General features: G+C 41.0%; 1 protein-coding gene across 1 annotated transcript; it reads left to right on the forward strand.

Moving 5' to 3' along the window:
- Window positions 1–746: 746 nt before the first annotated feature.
- Window positions 747–22,218, forward strand: LOC142371970 (disintegrin and metalloproteinase domain-containing protein 11-like). Its single transcript, XM_075454682.1, is given in 27 exon segments — window positions 747–1,106; window positions 1,108–1,250; window positions 1,902–2,086; window positions 4,916–4,992; window positions 5,336–5,402; window positions 6,996–7,078; window positions 7,187–7,250; window positions 7,366–7,426; window positions 9,397–9,578; window positions 11,306–11,377; window positions 11,537–11,703; window positions 11,824–11,908; window positions 13,648–13,738; window positions 14,206–14,257; window positions 14,692–14,791; window positions 15,784–15,855; window positions 15,982–16,074; window positions 17,399–17,479; window positions 17,563–17,613; window positions 17,695–17,758; window positions 17,855–17,960; window positions 18,099–18,218; window positions 18,336–18,504; window positions 19,683–19,794; window positions 20,538–20,628; window positions 21,763–21,780; window positions 22,108–22,218. Coding segments are annotated over 27 exon segments (2,475 nt in total). The 5' UTR covers window positions 747–1,053; the 3' UTR covers window positions 22,124–22,218.
- The last annotated feature ends 209 nt before the right edge of the window (window positions 22,219–22,427 follow it).

Raw genomic sequence — 22,427 nt, forward strand, 5'->3', positions numbered from 1 at the left:
GGTGATGATGCAGTGTTTGATGTATGATGCAATTTTCAATGAGAAACAGCTTCATTTGTCTTTCTGCTGATGAATTAATAGTAGACATGCCCCATATGTCAGGATTTGCTCAAAGAGAGTAGCACAAACTACTTTGCTTCAATATCATCTTGTAATATTGCAAAGATATCCAACATTGTATGTGAATATGATAACACGTACTTGGTGTATTGGGTTGCAATATTCAAATTCAAGTGGAAATTTAGCAATTTGTTTTTATTTTCTTATTTTAGGTTCATCTGTATAAAATTTGGATTGATTTAATACCTTAGAGCAGAAAAATGACCTGGAGAAATCTGCAAATCTAAAAGTGAGAGCTCCAGTGTTCAAAATAGAAATGAAGAACCGAAATATCTTCAACTGTGTGAGCTTGTTACCACAGAAACAAACTTGGAACATGAGGATTTGCGATGATGAGACCTCTGTTGTCGCTGTTGTCGCTGTTGTCGGGACACACCTTCATCCTCTGCAGACCTGTCACTGCATTCTGAGATAGTCTGCTCCACCATTCATACTCTCACTTACATACAATGAATGAACTGTTCATCCATAATCCCCCTTACATGTCTTTTCTTCGCTCGTCCACTCCAGCCACCGAACTGTCGCATCCTCTCCCTGCGCTGAACTGCATGGCAACCGGAGGAGGAGGCAGCTCTGGATGAGGGTGGGTACCACAGCCCCACGTGTCCTCCTCACCGCAGACCAAATGCATTCTTCTTCGCTTTCCTATTCCTTGGTTTCCGCATACCACAGATTCGCATGTATATATGCACACAGCCAGACGCGTACACACAACCACCACACTACGCACACGCGCAGCCTCGCGGAGCAGTGCATCCGCTATGCGCGCTCTGCCGTTCCATAGTGTTTTCATCACTGATCACTTTCTCGAACTGGATCGATTAATTTTTTATCATTCTGACATGCATATTCAATTTCTCCGTAGCTGTGTTGGCCGGAGCTGAGAGATCGAGAGGTAGAGAGGGGGAGAGATGAGAGGACGCGCATCATCAGATGTTTAGCAGATTAACTTTGGATCTTCGCCATCATCTCTGCTGTGCGTTTTTGGTCTTTTCCCTCCTCTCCACCTATCGGGTTCTTGACATTGTGCGGCTCTCCATGCTGTAATCCGAGGGAATATGTGAAGATCATGCTGTCGGTGTGGTGCTTCATGGTCTTTGCTGCAGTGGGCGAGAGGCTTGCAGTCTCAGGTAAGTGAGGAAGAGGCGAGAGTGGGGGTTTGGCTCGAGAGCGGGAGCACCCTTTTCGTTTTCTGTCCATTCACATTTTTTTCCCCTCAGCACTTTTCTAACCCTGGTGTAGGCTGTGATTTTATTGTTGCGGGATCTTGGTGCCAACCACCCCACTGGCCAACCGGTAGATTATGCTGCATCATCATATTTCCATTGCAGATCTATAAACCCAAACCAAAGGCACCCACTGTCTAAACCGTGTTTTATCCAGCTGACAACGAAAACCACCACGTTTGTCAATCACCAGGCAAATTAATTCCACTCTCACTCATGAATATTGCTGTACAGGCTCTATATGTGCCTATATGGGCGTCAGAACACACTGAGTCTAAAAGCTATGGCATATATGAGTGCATTAACTAATTTAATCAATACACACTCATTTGATACATTTCTTGAAATAGTAACTGATTAAATATAATTAAGTGGACAGTAAATTAGGTCACTAAATCATTCTGCATGTTTCCTTTTTAGATTTATGTATGCCATCTGCTTAATAAAACTGTAAGGTACAATGTAGGCTGTTGCAGTCCTTTTCCAAGACTCGCTAAGCCTATTGTACACTTTTGAGCCTGCGGGGTGTGAGTTTCCCTGTTGTGCTACATGCAGGTGTGGACAGGAGTCCAGTGCAGGATGGAAGCATGTGGGACTGGTTTGTCCCGTCAGGCCAGCTGGACAGTGGGGACACTGAGGTTACTTATCCAAAACGGCTGGTGCAGCAGATCAAATCGAATGAGGAAATGGCTCACGACTACTTAGATACCAGGGTGAAGAACAGCAGTGGAAACGGCCTGGTAAGTTGTAACTCAGGGCGAACCCCCCCTCCCCACTCAAATCTTCAATTCTGTTTGTTTTCACACTTGTTCGCTCTGTGAATTCTCAGCCCAGTGGGTTTTAATTTGTCCACCAGGGATACCCAAGGATACTTGACAAGGAATCTTCCCCCAAAATGAGAACTAGATCTCATTAGTAAGAAATGATCCCAGATGGAATATGTGGGAGGCTATGTGTTTTAATCAGAAAACCAAGGATGAGCTGACGTCATCCAGGTTCTGGACTAAAAAAAATATGAAATATAAGTCAGTACATACACAGTTTTAAATCTACTGTTGCATCCTCTGTAATGTAACAACTCTGTGTGGGCAGCATCAAGACAGACTTGTTATTCTGTTGATGGGAACCTCATTTTCCAGCTGTCTGCATAACAATGTACTGCTCAGCTCTCCGTTGCTTCTCAGGATTGACAGTTCAGGGTGGTGTCTTGCAGCAGCTTTCACTCTTTGTGATTTTGACCCAGTTATTCACTAAAAATCCCTTTGATTATCCACAGTGAAGAATAGTATCAGCCTGATGTTTCTAAGATACATAGTTCTTTAATTTTGTAAGGGCGCATGTATTGTATGTAAACATAACTGTGTTATGTGTGTTTGTTTGTTGTTTAAATATTTGCATGTGCGTTCGTCATAATCTCCACATGACCCATCCTGTAATATTCAGGCACCATGTCCAACCATGCAGAGCCCCAAACTTCTTTATTATTCAGAGGTGTGTTGAAGTATGACCCTATTAAATATGAAGCAGGACTGTGTGAGAAGTGCTGTCTGTGAGTCTGTGAGTAGCACACCCCATGCCTTCTTTCTCCACAGCTCTTTCTCATTATCTCTGTCTAATCACATGCTTTAACTTCCATTCCCGCCTTGGTGGAAGAAGGAGGGAATGATGTTTGGAATAATGGTATTCCATCCCTTCAGTTGAGTTCTTGTAGAGTCTATGCCAAGATCCCATGAAGCTGTTCTGGGTGGCACATTCTGGCCCAGCACCTGGAGATTTGGTTTTCCTGTTAATCAGTTTTGTGAAGGAGGTTGTTAAAACCGCTGAAGCATGTTCACTTTTTCTTTTATTCAACTTCCTGGCACAATATGCGGTCTCCGAAATCCAAAGATGAAGTAAATTGAGGGCGGTTTTTGCACAGCGAAAATGATGGGGATTTCCATGAGAATGGATGGACTTCCTGTGGTTGGAAGTCTTCAGCTTCAACTTGAAGTTGAAGTTGGAAGTCACAACAACTGTGATGGACTTACATATGAACTCAAAAATATTTGTAAGCAAGGCATATCAACTCATGTTAGGTTTTCCTTAATTTGTCACCCATTTGTACATTTCCAACACATTAACATTGTGTCGATGATACAGGAATGCCTTCAATTTTTCATAGGTATAAATATCAATGAGATGTGCAAATACTGACATAAATCCAAGATGAAAAGCACTTACTATCTGATTAATTCCCACATGAATCTAGCTGGGTTATTATTATTATTTTTTAAATCAGCCACAGTTTCTGGAAATAGTTTCTCAGTTGAATATTGAGATGCATTCACTGTACCTCATGAAATCACAACTCAGAATCCTGTTTTTTTTAGACCTCTCTGTATTTCATATTAGTGGTTGTTCTAGAACGCAGCTTTAAATTCTCAAAAAGACGAAGAGCAAAGAGAGATCAAACGTCTGTAGGATCCCAAAGCAAGCAAAGACAGATGCATCCTTTGCAGAAATCATTTATGAAGTGACGTAGTGCATGAATCCTGCTCTTCCACATATAGCGCACATTTCAGAATATCTGAGGCAGAGATTTTCTAAAACGGGGCGTTTTTGCTCCTCCATCCTCACGTCTCTTTCTGGCTGGTCTGAGATTGTGAGCAAAATGAGACATAAGCTTAATAAAAATCATTTTTGCCATCAAAGACAAACAGGATGAATTAAACAGCTACTGTTTTCAGTAAAGGGATACTCAGTCTCAGTTTTGAAACCAGCAATGTGAAAATAACATTTATTAACATCTATAACTCCATCAGGAAAGATGCTGTTCACCGTTCAAAAAAATCAGAGTAGCCTATAATAGACCAGCGGCAAAATGTTTTTTCCAGCTACCTTCAGAGTAGTCCCAAATTCACAATAACGCAGTGGTACAATAGTACTATACAGTGACAGTGGTAGAGCTCTCAAAAGGCTTCGGCCTCTCCAAGAGAGTAGTAAGAAATCTGTTGTCTGTACTCACTAGAGGGAATTTTTTTCTGGATAGTGATGCATTTTATTGTAAAAGCCCAGTGATTCACTGCGGCCTGGTTCCTCCAGACTGAGATCAAAGCCACGCTGGCACAGTCAGGGCTGCTGAAGAGACACACTGTTTAGTCTGCGGTAAATTTCTCTCTGTCTCCTCACCTCTCCTGTGCTGGCAGCTGTCCATTAGGGATACTGTCACAGCATGGCTGAATATAGACAATCCAGTCAGGTTTTGTCTTCCTCCCTTTCTTCTGTCAAGCCCCTCTTTATCCATCCCTATCACAGAGCTCCGGATCAGATCTCAAACAGGCATAGCTCTGTGAAGTCATAGCTGCCTGAATGCTGGCAGCCCGTGTCGATCAATGAGGGCTTTATCGGTCATAATATTTCAGCTACTGAGATACTTTCAAAGCGTATTGATTCTGCTGAATTATTCATGAGACTGCTTCAAAATCACTGCGGCCTGAACAGAGTGACACACTTAACCACAATTGTTTTCTTCCACTTCGATTCATCATCTGTCAAATCTGTCTTTGTAACTGTTTTTTATTTCTCCCCAGCCTGTCCACTTGGCCCAGAGCTGTTTTCAAGTAGAAGCCTTTGGACACACCTTCATTCTAGACCTGGAACTAAACCAGTTAGTATCATCAGATCAGTTTTCCTTCTTTTTGTTCATGCCTGTGTCAGTAAGTGCTCTTAATTTACTGCAGCTGTTCTCATTAGCATTTTCCCTGCTCTTACACTAATGCACTCAGCGCTTCTATTATGGTACAAGACAAGATGGGGAATACCACTGTGGCACACTCACAGACACAGACACAGACACACATTTTAATAATATCTCATGCTAATAAGGGCTGTAATTCTTTACGGAATACATTTGAGGGGAGAATCTCTGTTGGAAGATATTCCAGAGGAAATTTTGTGACTGATATCGGTTCCTGGTACAGATATTGACAATATCTCTGTTATCACTGCAGTCACTTGCTGTCATCAGATTATATGGAGCGGCACTTTAACCTCGATGGCAGACCCCTGCAGTCTTTGGTAAGATTTTCTGTGATGGGTGGGTATGTGTGCTCACATGATGTTAGTGAGTGATGGTTCTTTAGCTTTAGAAAATCAGGTGCTGTTTTACAGTGATTTGTGGTTTGTCTGATGCAATCTTCAACTGGTCCAGAGCACATTATAACACAATTCCGCATATGGAGTGTAATTTCAGGTAAAAGATCTGTTTCTTTTTTTAGAAACAAAGAGGTTTTGTTTTGTTTGAACTTTTCTTTCAAGGTTTTTCTTTTTATATTTTACAGCTCTTACAGTTTGATCTCATCCTCCTGTTTAATCTATTTATAGAAAGTGCCTTGTGTACTCTCTGCTTTCAAAAGTAGGTTGCCATGTAGCTGTTAAGGTTGTGTCTGCATATTCATGGGTTTAAGTAGCAGCCTGCTTCTTCTCTGGGACAATAGGAAGGGGTGCAAAGTTACAAGCCCACTGAGAAAAACATCAAGAGAGCAGGGAGAATGAGAAAAAAACGTTGATGTCACGTGTTCGGATCAGGACAGATAAGAGGAATGTGACTGCAATCAGCTCGCCAGGAGGGATGGCTAATGTTTTTTTTTTTATTTGTACAAATGTGCCACTCACTGCTCCTCGAGCACCCACCAATTCACCCAGCCAGCCAGCACAACGTGTCCCCACCTACAATCGCTCCAAACTCTCAGTCCCCCTGACCAATCACAAGCTTGTTTCCATAGCAACCAGTTAGCTCAGCAGTATCATTAAGTTCTTGGCAGCCTAGAGAGAATGAAAGAAGACCAAGAGGGAGGGAAGAGAAAAGCTGGGGCGAGGGGACTTAGAGGAGGAAGAGGAGGGGAGGAAATAAGGAGTAAAATGCCAGTGAATGCAAAAGCAAGACGAGCTTTGGCATTTTGGACGTGTATGTGTGTTTATTGACAATCTGTTAGTATGCAGAGTGGTGGGAGAGAGATTGCTTGCAGGGCTGGGAGTGCAGACCTGCAGTCAGACCAGATTGTCACTCAGCTGGATGGAGGCCTCACGTGATGGTGTTACTGTTGCTGGACACGGCAGGCGTTGTGCTTTCGGGTCAGCATGCCAACAGACCAATCTCCGTCATTATTACATTCAGAGGCATTGTTTGCCTGAGCTGTTGTTGTGAGCCAGAGACACCCTGTTGAAGTCAGTTAGAACCAGGTGAACCAGCATTTCCCGCCTTCGCTGGTGGTTCTCCTCACCACTATAACCTTGTAAAGCAGATATCTTTGTCTCTGTCATCTTGTGTCCTTGAGTTGCAGCCAGCATGCTGTACTTCCCATTCTTAAATCTAACTGTGCTGGCAACAGGAGTGATAATTTATCGAAGAGATCTTCCAGCCAGGCATACCTCCCCCCCCTGTTGTGAGGAAAGCACAGGGGAGCGGAGTACAGCATAGGACACAAGTAGGTCACAAACTGTGCCATAACCATCGTAGCGTGGAACGAGTTAGAGCAGAGTAGCATATGAAGCATTTTCTTTTTTCCGTGCTGACATATCATGATATGTAATGAAGTATGAGAGCAGGCCTGTGAAGCCTGGAGTGTGTCAGTAGCTGTTAAATGGAACAATGGTTTGTTGTTGCCACAGGGAGGGGAGCACTGTTACTACCAGGGAAGGTTAAGAGACTTACCAGAGTCCTGGGCAGCTGTGTCCACCTGTCACGGCCTGTGGTGAGTGCAACATTAGAAATGCATCCATAACATAAAGTACTACCTGCCTACATGCCTGTTTTTTTCAGCCCTGCGCCTCCCTAACTTTGGCTTTCTGGTGTTTTTCAGTGGCATGTTCTCTGATGGTTTCTTCTCTTATGGGATTGAGCCCGTTCACAATAGGAGCAATCAGGTAAACAATGAATTCATTTGAGTTGTAGTGGTGATTACAGAATTTTGATGAAGTTAAATGGTGTATCAATGCTTATTTGGTTGTTTGGTTCTATTCTGGATATTTTTGTCTTTAGGATGATGGTGCTCACTTAATACACCGGATGCCTGATATCAGACTTTCTCCCTACTGCCCAGGTACATAGTCATTTATACAATATATCTACTCATGACACACCAGAAAACTCTTTCAACTAAGTCTTCCATCTAATATCTCGATATTTAGTGTTAGTCTGCCTGAAACCATTCTTTTAAAATACATGTAATTTTGTTAGTTCAACCAAAATTGTGAACTTCTGAAAGCTGGACTAATACACCCAAACAAAGCTGTTGGGAGTTGGGAATTACTCCTGCATGTATACGCTCAAACTGGTCTAGGTGCTCTGCGCAGAAGAAGAAGGAACCAGTAACAAGGAAGAATAACCAGAAGAGATTCCGTCCATTTTTTTATTACAAAAACAGGAAAAAAACTAATTTCCAAGAAAATTTGGACACTGTGTCAAATGTAAATAAAACCAGAATACAATGATTTACACATCTTATAAATCACTATTCTAATCACAATAGAACATAGAAAACATATCAGATGATGAAAGTGAGACATTATGCTGCTTGCTCAACTTGAATTTGATTGAAAGTGGCGCATCTCAAAACATTGGGACAGGGCTGTGTTCACCACTGTGTAGCATCCCCTCTTCTGTTAACAACAGTCTGTAAACGAGAACTGAGAAGACCACTTGCAAGGCCTTTGGGAGAGGAATGTTGTCCCATTCTTGTTTGATGTCAGAATCTAGCTGCTCAACAGTTCTGGATCTTCTTTGTCATATTTTGCATTTCATGATACTTGGACTGCAGGCAGGCTTCTATTATAAAGCCATGCTGTTGTGAAAGATGCCGTATTTGGTTTAGCGTTGTCAAGGCGTCTTAATGGGATCATATGTTGTATGATATTACTTTAACCTGTATTTGTGGATGGTACAATAAACTGTACTCACAGATAATGATTTCTGGAAGTGTTACTGAGCCCACGCAGTGGCAGAGCCATGTCTCTGTTTAATGCATTACTGCCTGAGGGCCCAAAGATCATCGGGCATCCAATTCTGATTTTCTCTGAATCTTTGGATGATATTATGTAACGCAGATGATGGGATATTAAAAGTCTTCCCAGTTTAATGTTGGAGAACACTTTTATGAAATTGCTCCAGAATTTGTAGATGCAGTTTTTCGCAGTTTGTTGAACCTGAGAGACTCTGCCTCGCTAAGGTGCTCTCTTTATACCCAGTCATGTTACTGATAATTAGTTGCATCATCTTCCTCCAGCTGTTACATTGTAGCACCACTTACTTTTTCAGCCTTTTGTGTTGCTGCCATGAATTAAAGATAGGTTAATATTTTTCATTAAATAGGGAATGTCTCACTTTCAACATTTGATTTTGAATAAAATATTATTTTAGGAGATCATTGCATTCTGCTGTTATTTTTATTCTGAATAGCATCCTGACTTTTTTGGAATTGGGGTTGGATTGGATTGGAATACATTTCATGATACAGTATAAAGCTGCTCTCATTCATATTTGTTTGTTTGATTTGTCAACAAAAGGCTAAACATGTAAGAAATTGCTATAATGTGGCAACTGGCTGTCGCTTGAACAGTTGAAGCATTTTCGGGCTGTTGCATTGCTATCCACCTAACTTGTGTTACCCTCTCTTGCTTGCGTTAGCTTTACATTTAATGGATTCCTCACAGTGCATGCAATAAGCCTGCCTAGAAGGTTTTCCGGATTGGTTCCTCCAATCTTACATGTCCTACATAGAACATTCAAGCTGTCTGACCTTGTGCTCTGTAAGTTCAAATCTTCAGCCATAGTCATGTAACACATAAAAAACATCTTATGAACACGATACCAAGGTTAAAAGATTTCATCTTTGCAGAATCTGACTTTAAATGGTGTATAATATTCAGTAAATTCAGGGTGGTAATTACAGTCACAACAGTTGAAAATTGTATTGTTGTCACCAAACTTGGGATGATTATTATATTTTCCCTGTACAGTGCTTTAAATGTAACACATCTTAATGCCTGCATCTCTAATTCTCTGTGCATCCAGACTGCACAGAGGACAGTGAGTTGGACAGCAGAGGAGGTGATGGTGGTGATGACAGATTGGACCAAACAACGGAGCAGCAGGTGTCTGGGGGGCTGAAAAGATCTAAGAGATTTGTTCGTAAGCCCTCTGTCCAGACTGAAACCAAATATATTGAGCTGATGGTCGTCAACGACAATGATATGGTGAGTTAAAGCAGTGCTTTGTACTGTAGCTTGGTGGATGGTGTGTGTGTACTGCAACTGTCACAAGGTGGATCCTGCATGCTTCTCCCCATTTCCCCCTCATTAACAACTTTTCAGATCTTAAGTTCATTGTGTTTTTTTGAGAAATAAGCCTTTGCTGGTCTGGGGCATTCAGGTGTGTGTTAACACAATGCCAAGGAGGAAAGACATCAGCAATGATCTGAGAGAAGCAGTTATTGCTCATCAATCTGGGAAGGGTTATAATGTAATTTCCACACAATTTGGAATCCAGAAAAACCCAAGAGATACATCTCAGACTCTACAGGCCTCAGTTATCATATTAAATGGTAAAGTTAATGATAGTACAATTAGAAAAAAACTCAACAGGTATGATTTCTTTGGACAATTTTCAGGAACATGATAGTTTGGCTTAGGTTCGCAAAGCTGCATCTGAATAAACCCCAAGACTTCTGGAACAATGTCCTTTGGACAGTTGAGACCTTGTTTTGGTAGCCACAGGACCTGGACACCTCAGCAGAATCTACTATGAGCTCCTCTGTATGCCAAAGTAATCTAGAGTCAAATGTGAGGCCATCTCCAGCAAAAAATTGGAAAAAAACTGAGACATGCAAAAGGGCAATGATCCCGAACACATCAACAAATATTCGACAGAATGACTGAAAAAAAAAGAATCAAGGCGTTGCAATGACACAGTCAAAGTTCAGACATATAGAGACTTAAAGAGAGGTGTGCATAAATGAATGCTTGTAAACATAAATTAATTTAAATGAAATGACTTCACAGATTGATTATGTCATACGGAGAAGAATTGAAAGAGGATGTACTTCTTTTTCACATGTCTGCAACTGATAAGACTCAGAGAGATTCTCCAAAATGATTTACTTTACCTGCAAGAGCCTAAATGCATAACAAAGTATCTGCTATGGACAAGAGCTTTAGAAATTTGCAAGGCCTTGTCATGATTCAAAAAGTTTTCACGTGATATTTATTAAGGAAATTCATGACATGAAGTGAAAATTGACTGACAATTAATTCCTAAAACTTCACATTAACACTTTTAATTTTCATTTGACTTAGTACACCCTGAAAATCTTTTAAATCTTCACCAATTTAACTTCTAGCTGCAGTGATTCACATCAGCACTCCAGGGTTACGGATACAAGTACACTACTGACAACACCCAATGGTCAGATGGTGCAACACTCTTTTAATCATTTAAACTCTAATTGATTAAAACTTTGACTCATTTTTTAAAATGTGCATGTAGATTAACATTAGGGAAAATTTGGACTAAAGAGAAAGGTTTCTTTTTTTATTTATTTTTTTATTGAAATTTAATTAAAGACGGACCGAATCTTTTCAAGAAGTCCTAAATGGTTCTAATGTTGCACGGTTCACTCAGATTGAAAGTTGAGCCAGTCAAGAAATGTGAAGTCAAACTAAAGACGTGTTTATCTATTCATTTTCTGAATGCCGAAGAGGTTTTTGAGTTGGTTGTTTTTATGCACTAATCTATCTGAGCTTTCCATGTAAGCCCTTTACACCAAAGTGAAATACTGGCCAGCATTATGGAAAAGGGGGATCCAAAATTGAATTAAATCAAACATAACTTTAGAGCTGTCTCTTCTGATCTGTACAGTCGAGTGTGTGTTCGGGTGCGAGGGTTGCATCTCTCAAGCCATCTGTGCATCTTTGTCTATCCACAGTTTGTACAGCTGCGTCGCTCCGGCAGCCAAACCAAGAACTTTGCCAAAGCTGTGGTCAACACGGCAGATACGGTAACGACTGCTTTCCTCCTACTGTTAAACTCTACGCACACACAACCAGCTGTCACAATGTGTGTGCTCATGTCCACATTTGGAAATGGTTTGTCCCAGATAGCTCTCAGCTCTCCGCAATCACAACAACAAAGCTGATGGGCATTTTGTGGTTCCCAGATCTTTCAGGAACAGCTGAACACCAGGATTGTGCTTGTCGCCATGGAGACCTGGACTTCAAAAAATATGATGCCCGTTGTGGAGGACCCATTGATAACACTGCAGAACTTCATGAAGTACAGGAAGGACAACATCAAGGAGCAGAGTGATGTTGTTCATCTTTTCTCGTAAGAGAAGGGCACTATATATATATATGCATGCTTTATATCTTGAGACCTTATTGTTGAGGCTTATCTGATGTTTGGGTTCTAGTTTAATTTTAAATGTTAGTGTGCTATGCTCCCCAGAGGGCGTACATTTCACAGTAGCCGCAGTGGGACGGCCTACACTGGAGGGGTGTGCTCTTTAACAAAAGGAGGAGGAATTAACGAGGTGAGGATAATAGGAAAAGGTTGTTTTGCACTGAAAAGGATTCATTAGAACTAAAAAATTAAGGTCAATCATAGTTTGACTTAATGTAGATTAAAAATATTATACCTGAACTGTTATTTCAAAATTGACATCAGAGTCAAGATACACATTCAATATACATTTTCTAATCTCAATTTAGGTATACATTTATATGATGAAGAACCCATATATCTATATATATCTCATTTACTGGTTCATAGCTTTACTGTGTGGGGCAACTAGAACAACTATTACCATAGATACAACAGCTATCACTCATTATTTTTCTGTCTCTTTCTGTAGCATCTCTTATCAGCCTCTGTATCACATATTCTGTTTCAGCTTGTGTCTTTTTAAGGCTTATGTGTCAAAAAATGTTTTGGTTTTTTTTGGCATCTCAACTTGGTCACCTTGGAGGTGTTATGCATGTCATTAAGTAAAGGTAGAAAAGCTTGAACTATAAATGAGACATTTCAGGCAGAACAGGAGGAGTGTCCTCTGTGGTAGAGAAAAACTTAGATAACATACTAAAGCAAAAGGAAAACTCCACAAAGCGTGCCATATTTCCTCTAATAAAACCAGGTTTCAATCAAAAGCTGGTCCACTTATAAGAGTTTGGACTGGAGTTGATATGAACAAATAAAGGCCAGGCCCCAATTCTGTTATTACAATGTGCTGGCCAAAGACAAGAACATACAAATATTCACCATTTTATCCAATCAATTGATGAACTAATCATGCTGTTTATGACATCTTTTCATACTGGATTAGGCATTAATCAGCGTCATTTTATCTAACAAGCATATTGTGTTTATGTGCACTGTTACAGATTGAGTTTTAAGGCATTATAGAATTTATGAAAAGTCATGCTCTTAACATTGAGATATAGAAATAAAGTCCTGCCTGTAGTAAAGGCCTGGTACCCGGAGCAGTTGAAGTTATAAAGGGTCTTTATTTGAGGAAATACTGTAATATCTTATTTTTTAAAAACCTTTTCTTGTTTTCTTCTTTTTTGTTTTAACCCTTTAGCTTTTAAGACCACGTTTTAAAGGATTACATCAGCTTTCTGTCTCTTCATATAAGGAGATTAATCACTCATTTGTCTATTTGTTCAATAATTATCTTGGGACAAAAGGACATCAGCTGACAACAGGCTAATAGCTCGCCTTAATTAGCCCTGTGGTTATAAAACCTGTCTAACAACACCTCTCTTAGAACTGAACGGGAAATAACCCATCATACTGTCTCACCTATCACTGAACACCTTTATTTTCATTCATGTTTTATGTACGTTTATGCAATCCAAATTACCTGCATGAGTCACTTACACAGACTTTGCTTTAGGCTCTTTGTTGATCTTAAAGTTAGACTGTTTTTCTTTCAACTTTAATGGAATGACTGCTGATGATGTGTATTACCAATGAACTGCATGTATACATCTAGAAACATACTGCTCACTGCTTTACCAGTATGAGCAAACCTTTACAACAGTTACTATACTATATACACATATACTAAACCATAATATATATTGGTTTTACAGGGGCATTATAATTTAGCAAATTGGTAATACAGTATTTCTGTACTAATCAAGCATAAACTGCCTTTAACAAAAACTAATAAACCAACCTTCACTTGTAAGACTTTCTCATGGTAGCTAGCGGCTATTCTTATCTCACAGAAAAAGGGCTAACACGTTGATCTGTGTGACTTTGTGCTAGTATGGGAGTGTAGGTGCAATGGCCATCATATTGTGCCAGAGTCTTGGCCAGAACATTGGGATGAGGTGGAACAACGCACGAACCTCTGCAGGTGAGACAACAGGAAAGGCTTTGATATGCAGGGATCTGTATGCTGAGAGCTGAATAGAATAGATTCAATTCAATGGATCAAAGACGTTTTGGTTTCCTTTTCCAGCAATTGTCTTCTGTAATTTGACATCTACATTTGGTGATTAGTCACCTGCATCCAAGAATAAAGGGTTGATGGGTAAAGGATTGCTACCACTGAACAATGGGTTCTATGATTAATGCTGACAAGCCATTAGGTTCATTATTCAATGCCAGCCCAAGAGATCCATGCTCATTCAGGGTGGCCCCTACCTGAGAATTAGTTCTATAGAAAGGCCTTAAATATCTTTTCACGTTTTGCTGCAGCATGCCAGCGATCACAGCTCGTATTAAACAGGCTGATCACCATCTTATTTTGCTCCCTGTGTTTTGTGTAATCTTAACCCATCTCATCTTTGGTTTTTTTTCTCTGTCTGATCCACTTTGTAGGTGACTGCAGGTGCCCAGATGCCTGGGTGGGCTGCATCATGGAAGACACCGGGTAAAATCCTCTAAGCTGCAATTTTCCTCACCTCATTTCCCTCAGTTGAACAATTAAGCGCCTGTTTCAGAGGCTTGCTCTGACTTTCACTCAGTGCTCATGTGGCTGATAATCACAGCCTCAACGTGAAAGAAAATTGATGAAATGGTGGACACCAGCGTTTTGTGTAAGAGTTACAAATGATGAACTAAAAGTATTTACTACATGGGTGACTTGGATTAAGCTCCCCTTGACAGATGGAACAATACAGATTTCAATTATTTATTTAAGTAATATCTAACTGCAGATGGTAACATTTCTGTCAGATTGCAACGTGATGGCACAGACACCCACGGTGGGTCTGGTGTTCCTTACTGGCAGAAAAGGATGCTACTGTTTGTGTTTTATTTCATGTCTTGATCCTTTTGTGTGTGTATGTGTGTTTGTGATCACAGATTTTATCTGCCCAGAAAGTTTTCTCGCTGCAGTGTTGACGAGTACACCCAGTTTTTGCTCCAGGGGGGTGGGAGCTGTCTCTTCAATAAGCCCAATAAGGTGAGGGGCATGCGGGGATGTGCCGTTTACACATACCCGGGTATTTTGAAAAACGCATATTTTCTAACCTTCGTTTTCAAAAAAAAACCCGTGCACACAGCCCCGTTTTTAAAAAAAAACCCCGTCTACATTGATCCGGAGAAATACGCTATCAGGAGCTGTTAAATTACGCCAAGCCTGACGGTGGCAATGTTAGAACAATGAGAATTCCACACAAGCCAATCAGAAGCCTAATAGAGAACCGCTGACAGGCAACTTTCTTCACAACATCAACAGAAGCGCGCATGTGAGTACTCTCACCCTGGATGTGCGGGCGTAGCAGTTCTGCTAGGGAAAGGAGTGAAAATCGTGACATCCTGAAATTTTCCCTCCATTCCTCCGGGACAACAAAGCCATTTTCAAAATTTTCCCACCATAAAGCAGTCCGTCCGGGTCTAATCCAGAATCGCCGTCGCTGGCGGTGGTATGGCCGGGCTCTGTCTGCCAACAGAAGCTCCGCAATTGTTGCCCTCCGCGCCGTAATGCGCCTTTGTTGTTCAATACTTTGTAGGAGTGTAATTTTCAAAATCACACAAGCGAGTATAGCTCTCAACAAAATAAATGCTGCTAGTACCTCCATGCTTGCCAGATAAACAATGAATGGCGTTATCCTGCCACTATGGTGGATAGGGGCGGGGCTCTGTACTATGACGACAACTCCGCATTCCATTCTGAAAACTCCGTTTTCGTCTTTCAACCAGTTTACACACAATCGCTAAACGGAGTTTTTAAAAAATCTCCACTTTTGCCGGAGTTTTTTTTTAGCTTCGTTTTCGGAGGAAAAAACTCCGTTTGTGTGTAAACGAAAGGCACAAACGAAGGGAAAGGTCTTCGTTTTTCAAAATACCCGGGTATGTGTAAACGGCACCTAAGAAAACATCTTAATTTTCAGAGATGGAATATTTTCATCCCCTTTCTTTTTATAACTAATCTCTAAAATTGTTTCTTTTTAGCTGTTGGACCCTCCAGAGTGTGGAAATGGCTTTGTGGAGCCAGGAGAAGAGTGTGACTGTGGATCCCAGGTGGTAAGCAGCCAGCAGGACCACATGCAGATGGGCAGCAACTCCACCTTAGGTCTATATTTCATTCTGAGACAGTGAAGTGTTTTGTGAAACTGAGATGGTTGTTTTTTTTTCTGCCCGTGGCTGCAGGAGTGCGCCCGCAGCGGAGGAGCCTGCTGTAAAAAGTGCACCCTTACCCATGATGCCATGTGTAGTAATGGACTCTGCTGCAGTGGCTGCAAGGTGAGTTGATGAATTATCCAGACAGTTGGAGAAGTGAGCTAAATTCCTCAAGATTGATTGGGGAACTTGGTTTCCTGGCCCTCAGTTGGAAAAGGATGTATTGCCTTCTCCGGGTTGGGAGTGAGTTACTGTCTCAAATGGAGTCCGGGTATCTTCGGGTCTTGTTAGCAAGTGAGAATAGAACAAAGCCGGAGATTAACAAATGGACAGGGGCAGTATCTGCAGTGACGCTGCTCCTGCCAATGGAGTCAGTTGAGGTATTTGGGATGGATGGATAACTGAGGTACCAAACTGTAGAATTAGTAAAAAAATCTATGGAGATCATTTAGTCACAAATGTGTATTATATTATTTACAAATGTGCACAAAGATTTGTGTTTAATTTTGGGTACATGCAAACACATGATCCAGTTAGTAAATTTTGGCTCTTTATGGACCTACAAATGTGCGCTGTGTTTAGGTGCTGGTTGAAAACTAGGCCATATGGGCTTTTCAAAAGTGTGCCCATTCAGTCCATACTCACTTCAGGGGATGAGTCACCAGCATGCCCTTTCTTGTCTGCGATGCTTCTGGCATTGTTGCTTTTTTTCCTGTGACTGGCTGCAGCAGAAACACTTATCATCACCTAGCAGTAACTTTAAAAAAAACATGAATGTACATGTATGGAGTCTATAACCACATTTATTCAGAGAAAAACATCTAATCCACTTTGATAGAATACAATAATCCACTGAGAGCCCAAATGGCCCACTTTCTACCAGTAGCTAAAACACTGCATTCATTTGATCTGTTAGGGGCTAAGAGCTTGAAGAGTCTGAAACTCCACATGCGAACGCAAACTAATCTGGCTGTGTTTTAGAAAGAGTTTTGGAATAAAATAATTTATTTGTCATAATTATTTTGTTCATTCATAAAGATTTTTTATATTTTTTTTATAAATTTCTATGGGAGGAGATATGGAGGACAGGGATTTTTATGTATGGTTTTAGTTATTTTTTTTAAAGATGATTTGTGGTCTGTACATCCTTATTAGAAACAGTACTTTCCCCTGCTACTAATCATCCGTACTGCTTACATTTAAGAGTTGACAAATTACAGCATGGCGTTATAAACTGGAGCTGACAAAAACAAAATTATGCTAAGTTTGCTCAAAGACGTCCTTGGGTTTCTTTGAGTCTAGTGCCACGATATTTCTTTTTGTTGTGAATTGATGCTTTTAAATAAAATGTATCCATTAAACCTACCTTTCACATCAGAATCATATGTATGATAACGGCTTGACTTATTCAACATTTATCCGATGCATTTATCATCCTGTGCCCTAGTACGAGCAGAGAGGCGTTGTTTGTCGAGAGGCCGTGAACGACTGTGATATCCCAGAAACCTGCACTGGAGACTCCAGCCAGGTCAAACTTTTCTAACACTGGACAAACCTGTCAGTCCACGTTAAAGAGTATTGATCACATTATTTAATTTTCTGCTTTCACAGTGTTCTCATAATGTCCACAAGCTGGATGGCTACATATGTGATAACAGCCAGGTAAGGCCTGATTTGTGCCATGTGTTCTCGTCTGCAGCCAACACTGTGGTATACTTGAGCAGCACTGTTTCACCTCCTTAGGGACGATGTTATGGTGGACGATGCAGGACTCGGGATGGACAGTGCAAGGGACTCTGGGGCTATAGTAAGTACAGATAGAGTACAACCCTCACTTCCAACAAGACATGCATGTTTTATATTAACTCTTGTCTGTTTTTCACTGATTTTCTTTTCCACCTAGACTCAGCAGACAGGTTTTGTTATGAGAAGTTGAACGCTGAGGGCACAGAGAAGGGGAACTGTGGTCGGGGTCCAGAAGGGCAAGGCTGGCTGCAGTGCAACAAGCCGTGAGTTGCATCAGTGCCCTGTACTGGTGATCTGAACTACTTTATCATAACTCAATCACCAAAAAAAAATTTTTTTTTCATCTGTGTGAACACAACCAAGCTAGATGTACAGTATTTTCTTCTATCCACTTCCCTCAGGGATGTCTTATGTGGTTTCCTGTTCTGTGCCAACATCACAATGAAGCCAAAGTTTGGCGATCTTCAAGGTGACGTGACCAGCTTCACCCTCTACCATCAGAACAAATACCTGGACTGCAGGTAACCTTTTCACATCTGCTGCATTTAACAGAGCAGGAAGGTAGTTCATTTTCATTCAGTGTTGTAATTCTACCTCTCTACTCCAACTTGTCTGACTCATGTGGATCCTTCGCTCAGAGGTGGCCATGCTCTGCTCGAGGATGGCTCAGACCTGGGCTATGTGGAGGAAGGCACTCCCTGTGGTCCCAACATGATGTGTTTGGAGAGACGCTGCCTCCCTGTGGCGGCATTCAACCTTAGCACGTGTCCAGGATCCAACTTTGGACGCATTTGCTCTGACCATGGGGTAAAAACATCTGCTGCTTACAATTTCAGAAAAAAAGTATTTAGAGGATATTTAAGTTAGTTCAGTTTTTAAATTTAATTATTTCATATCAGCTCAGCCAGAGCTTCTAACTTCATGTATTTATTTTGGTCATTTTCCTCTTTCATGATGAACTATGAATCTGATTAGATATAGAAATCTGTAATATTAGATGTATGGCTGAGTCATAACTAAATAAAATGTTATACTTAAATTAACCCACTTATGTGGACACATATATACTTGAACTAAAAGGCTGTGCTGAGTTTGGCACATTTAATCTGGGTAAGATACAAGCATCCAAAAAAAACAACTGACTAAACACAATATCCACCTGAAATTTGCTTTGTGACTATAGAGAAGACTTGCTTGGATGTACCGTATGTGTAGTTTTAAGGCAATACTGATTTTAATCTGGAAGAAACAGCGGCTCTGGACTGAAATAAAGAACGTGTGAACATTTTTAACAGAATTAGAATTCACCTGTGGGAGATTTAGCAAAGAAAAAACGTAAAAACACAATTTGACGATGTGCACATTTTTAGTAACATAGACTGATGAAATTCCTTCCAAATATTAATATTTTCTAATAATTCAACCTTTACACAAAAATGTCCTCTCTAAGGTGCAAGGTTTAAGGTGGCCAATCAAATATATGTCAGATGCGACCTTTTAAGAAGCAGGTTCTTATCGGCAAAGTCGTATTCGAGGAAATTATTTAATACGATGAAAAAAAATTGTTTCTTTTAGTTCTTTTTTCTTTGCCGTTTGTCCCACACGTGTCACAGGGGACGTTTACAATTCACTGTCACTCACAAAATTATGTGATGAAGAATTATTTGAATAATTTATGAACAGTTGATTTCAAACTCTTGAAAATTCACTTGCAAAACAGTGTATTTAACCTCACTTTGGATGCCTGCAACCCACTTAAATCAAAATGTGCCTAAGAACTAAAGCAACATCCACGTAAACTGGCAGCATGTAGGTTTTCCCCACTGAACATCGCATCGTACCAAGATGATCCGTTTTACTCACGATACCCATCAGTCTTCTTAACGTTATGGCTGATCAATGTAAATACAAGATTTCTATGGTCTGCAAATACCACTACTTGCTGTGTACAGGAAGTGTTTAGCTCCTTCGTATCTCTCTTGCAGACATGCAGTAATGAGGTGAAGTGTATCTGTGACAGGGACTACACAGGGAAGGACTGCAGTGTTTTTGATCCCATCCCTGAGCCTACAGTCCCAACGGGCCCAGAGAAGAAAGGTCCATAGAAGCTCTCAACCGGTCCACGTCTCTCTTTCTGTCTGCCTCTCATATTCCCCTCATAGTCTCAACTCATCTTCACTGCACTGTAGCTCCTTTATGGAATGGGGCCGATTGTCGTTCCCGAGCACACAGTAGGACAGTTCACCTGAGTGTTGTGAGAGTGTGAGACCGCACAGTGTTGTCACTCCTGCTGAGTCTTGGTTTGGGTGTTGGAAGAGTAACGGTGTGTGTGTTGACACGTCTTTATTCATGAGAAAATGTGTCCACAGTGCATGTTAGTGAATGCGTGTGTGGTGGTTCTGCCATTTAAGTGTCTTCCTTGCTTTCTTGCAGTCTGCCAATGACACAGAGCAATTGAGCAGCTGCTCTTATAGAGCCAAAAAAGCCACCCTGAGCAGGAGGGTGTCCCGCTGAAAGGGCAGGAGAGGGGGAATGAAAACAAAGTAATACAACACGCTCTCCTTTGTTTCTTTTTGTAACTGTCGTCTCCCTGACCGCCCTTTGCTCAACCGCCTGTTCTCCCATCTCCACCCCACGTGCTGGTTTTCCTCCTCCTCCCCTTCATCTTTCTGTCTCTGTCTGCAGGTACCTTACCATCTGCCTCTCTCTTTCTCTAGTTGATGTTGTTGATGTACGGTGTTGATGCGGTCTTCTGATGTGTGTTTTTTAGTGGTGTTGTTTTTGTTTCTGCCCTTCCTCTTCCTCCGCACCCTTCCTCCTCCCCTCCTTCCTCTGCGCAGGTCCCAGTGGCACCAATATCATAATAGGGTCCATCGCAGGTGCTATTCTCCTGGCAGCTATAGTCCTAGGGGGAACAGGATGGGGATTTAAGTAAGAGTTCTGGCATGCTTTTGTGTATCTGTCTGCTTCTATCTAAAGGACCCCCTGTCCACCCCTCCCGCTATCACCCCCCCACTGAAATAGATGCAACTCATTGCTCAACCCTGGGGAGGGGAAAGTGAGAGTCAAGTCTGACGCGTGCTAATGCTTGAATGCTTTTGGCTTTAAAATTAAACATCACGGCGGTCGTTTTATTTTTAAAATTTTAATCAAAGCTCCATCCTTCAACCTCCCCCTCCTTTCTCTTGCTAACCCAGCCTTTTGAAGTAATGACAGGGCAGGACCGAGATATTTCTCTGCCAGGATCTACTGCACTGCAGCACTTCTCTCGGGTCTACTAGAACTAATCCGATTTATTCCACTGGTGCCACATCTGGAAGTTCCCCATAGTTTCTTTTTTTTCCTGACTTATATGTTCAGAAAAACATATTTTTTCAGCGGCTTAACTTAAGCACTCTTTGCACATTATTGTTTTGTTTTTTTAACCTTTGCTGCTCCATTATCCTTTTTCCTCTTTAGGCATGATCCTAACCCTAAATGCCCCTGCTGAATTGTAATGTCTGTTCCATCTATGCATGCTTGCTATTGCTCACTCCTTAAAGTCAGGCCTAAAAGGACTGCTTTTACGAGTTATGAAAATTCACTGTTAGATATAAAGATACACTTGATCACTTGTCACATGCAGTCAGTCCTTTTAGGGCCAGAGGTAAGTGTCTGTGCATGTGTGCATGAGCTGTGTGCAGTTTTTTTTTTTAATAGTGGTCAGATTTAGTGGTAGTTTCAGGTGTTGCATCCCTGCTGCATGTGAGATCACTAAAATCTGGTGAGAAATGATTACAGAAAGGACAGACAGATGAAAAATGGATCAAATTAATTAGTTACTGTGTGATTAATCCTTTGTCCCAAAAATCTGACCGACAGCCCCACGCAAAATAATTTTCTTATTTCCTCCTAAAAAAAAAATAATAATAATAATTTTTATGCTTTCTATAATGATCATTGGAATATTTTCCATTTTAATTGCTCAACTATACAGTAAATGCCTTTTTTGTCTTCTAATAATCTGTTATAACAATGTGTGTTTTGACATTTTGTCTCCTCTCTTGGCGTGCGAATGGAATGCAGGAACATTCGAAGAGGAAGGTATAACCTTGTGAGACCAAAACCATGTGATGCTCTGTCCATTGAGCCAAATATCAAAGCATCCCAATGTCATCTCATCTCTTTCCAAATTCCTTCAGCTTCCCCTCAAAGATCACGCATTCCTTCTAGTGTTGTTTTTAGCTTGATCCATCTGCTCCTCAAGTTTAAATGCTTTTATCTTTTTTTTTAATTTTTTATAAAAGCAGCTTGCACCCATGTTCCCAATCCCATTGAAACTAATTGATTAATAAGATTAATTACTGTAAAAAAAGAATGTTTTTTTTCATGCCAGTAATCATCTGTTGTCTGCTTTCACTTCCATTTCAGATCTGGAGGAGGATAAGATCTCTGTCCGTATTACTGTCTGTGTCCTGTCCACTTTTGTCTTCCTCCTCTCACTGTGTCGTTTCCACATTGAAGAAGAGGGGTTAAAAAAAAAAAAAAAAAAGGTCTTCCATTTCAGTCCCAAAATATCTCCAAACCTCTTCAGATTGTTTCCTCCACTCTCACGTGTGCTCCTTCCACCCTGGAGCTTGTGGAGCTTCCCTCATCGTAGTTCTCTCATGTGGCTGCAGCCAGCGGACCGCTGAGGATTGTGTCCTCCCGTCTCGACACTCCGATAAAGAACATATCAACAGTGGACCAAT

This window comes from Odontesthes bonariensis, chromosome 21 (assembly GCF_027942865.1).
Source record: "Odontesthes bonariensis isolate fOdoBon6 chromosome 21, fOdoBon6.hap1, whole genome shotgun sequence".
NCBI classification, from domain to species: domain Eukaryota; kingdom Metazoa; phylum Chordata; class Actinopteri; order Atheriniformes; family Atherinopsidae; genus Odontesthes; species Odontesthes bonariensis.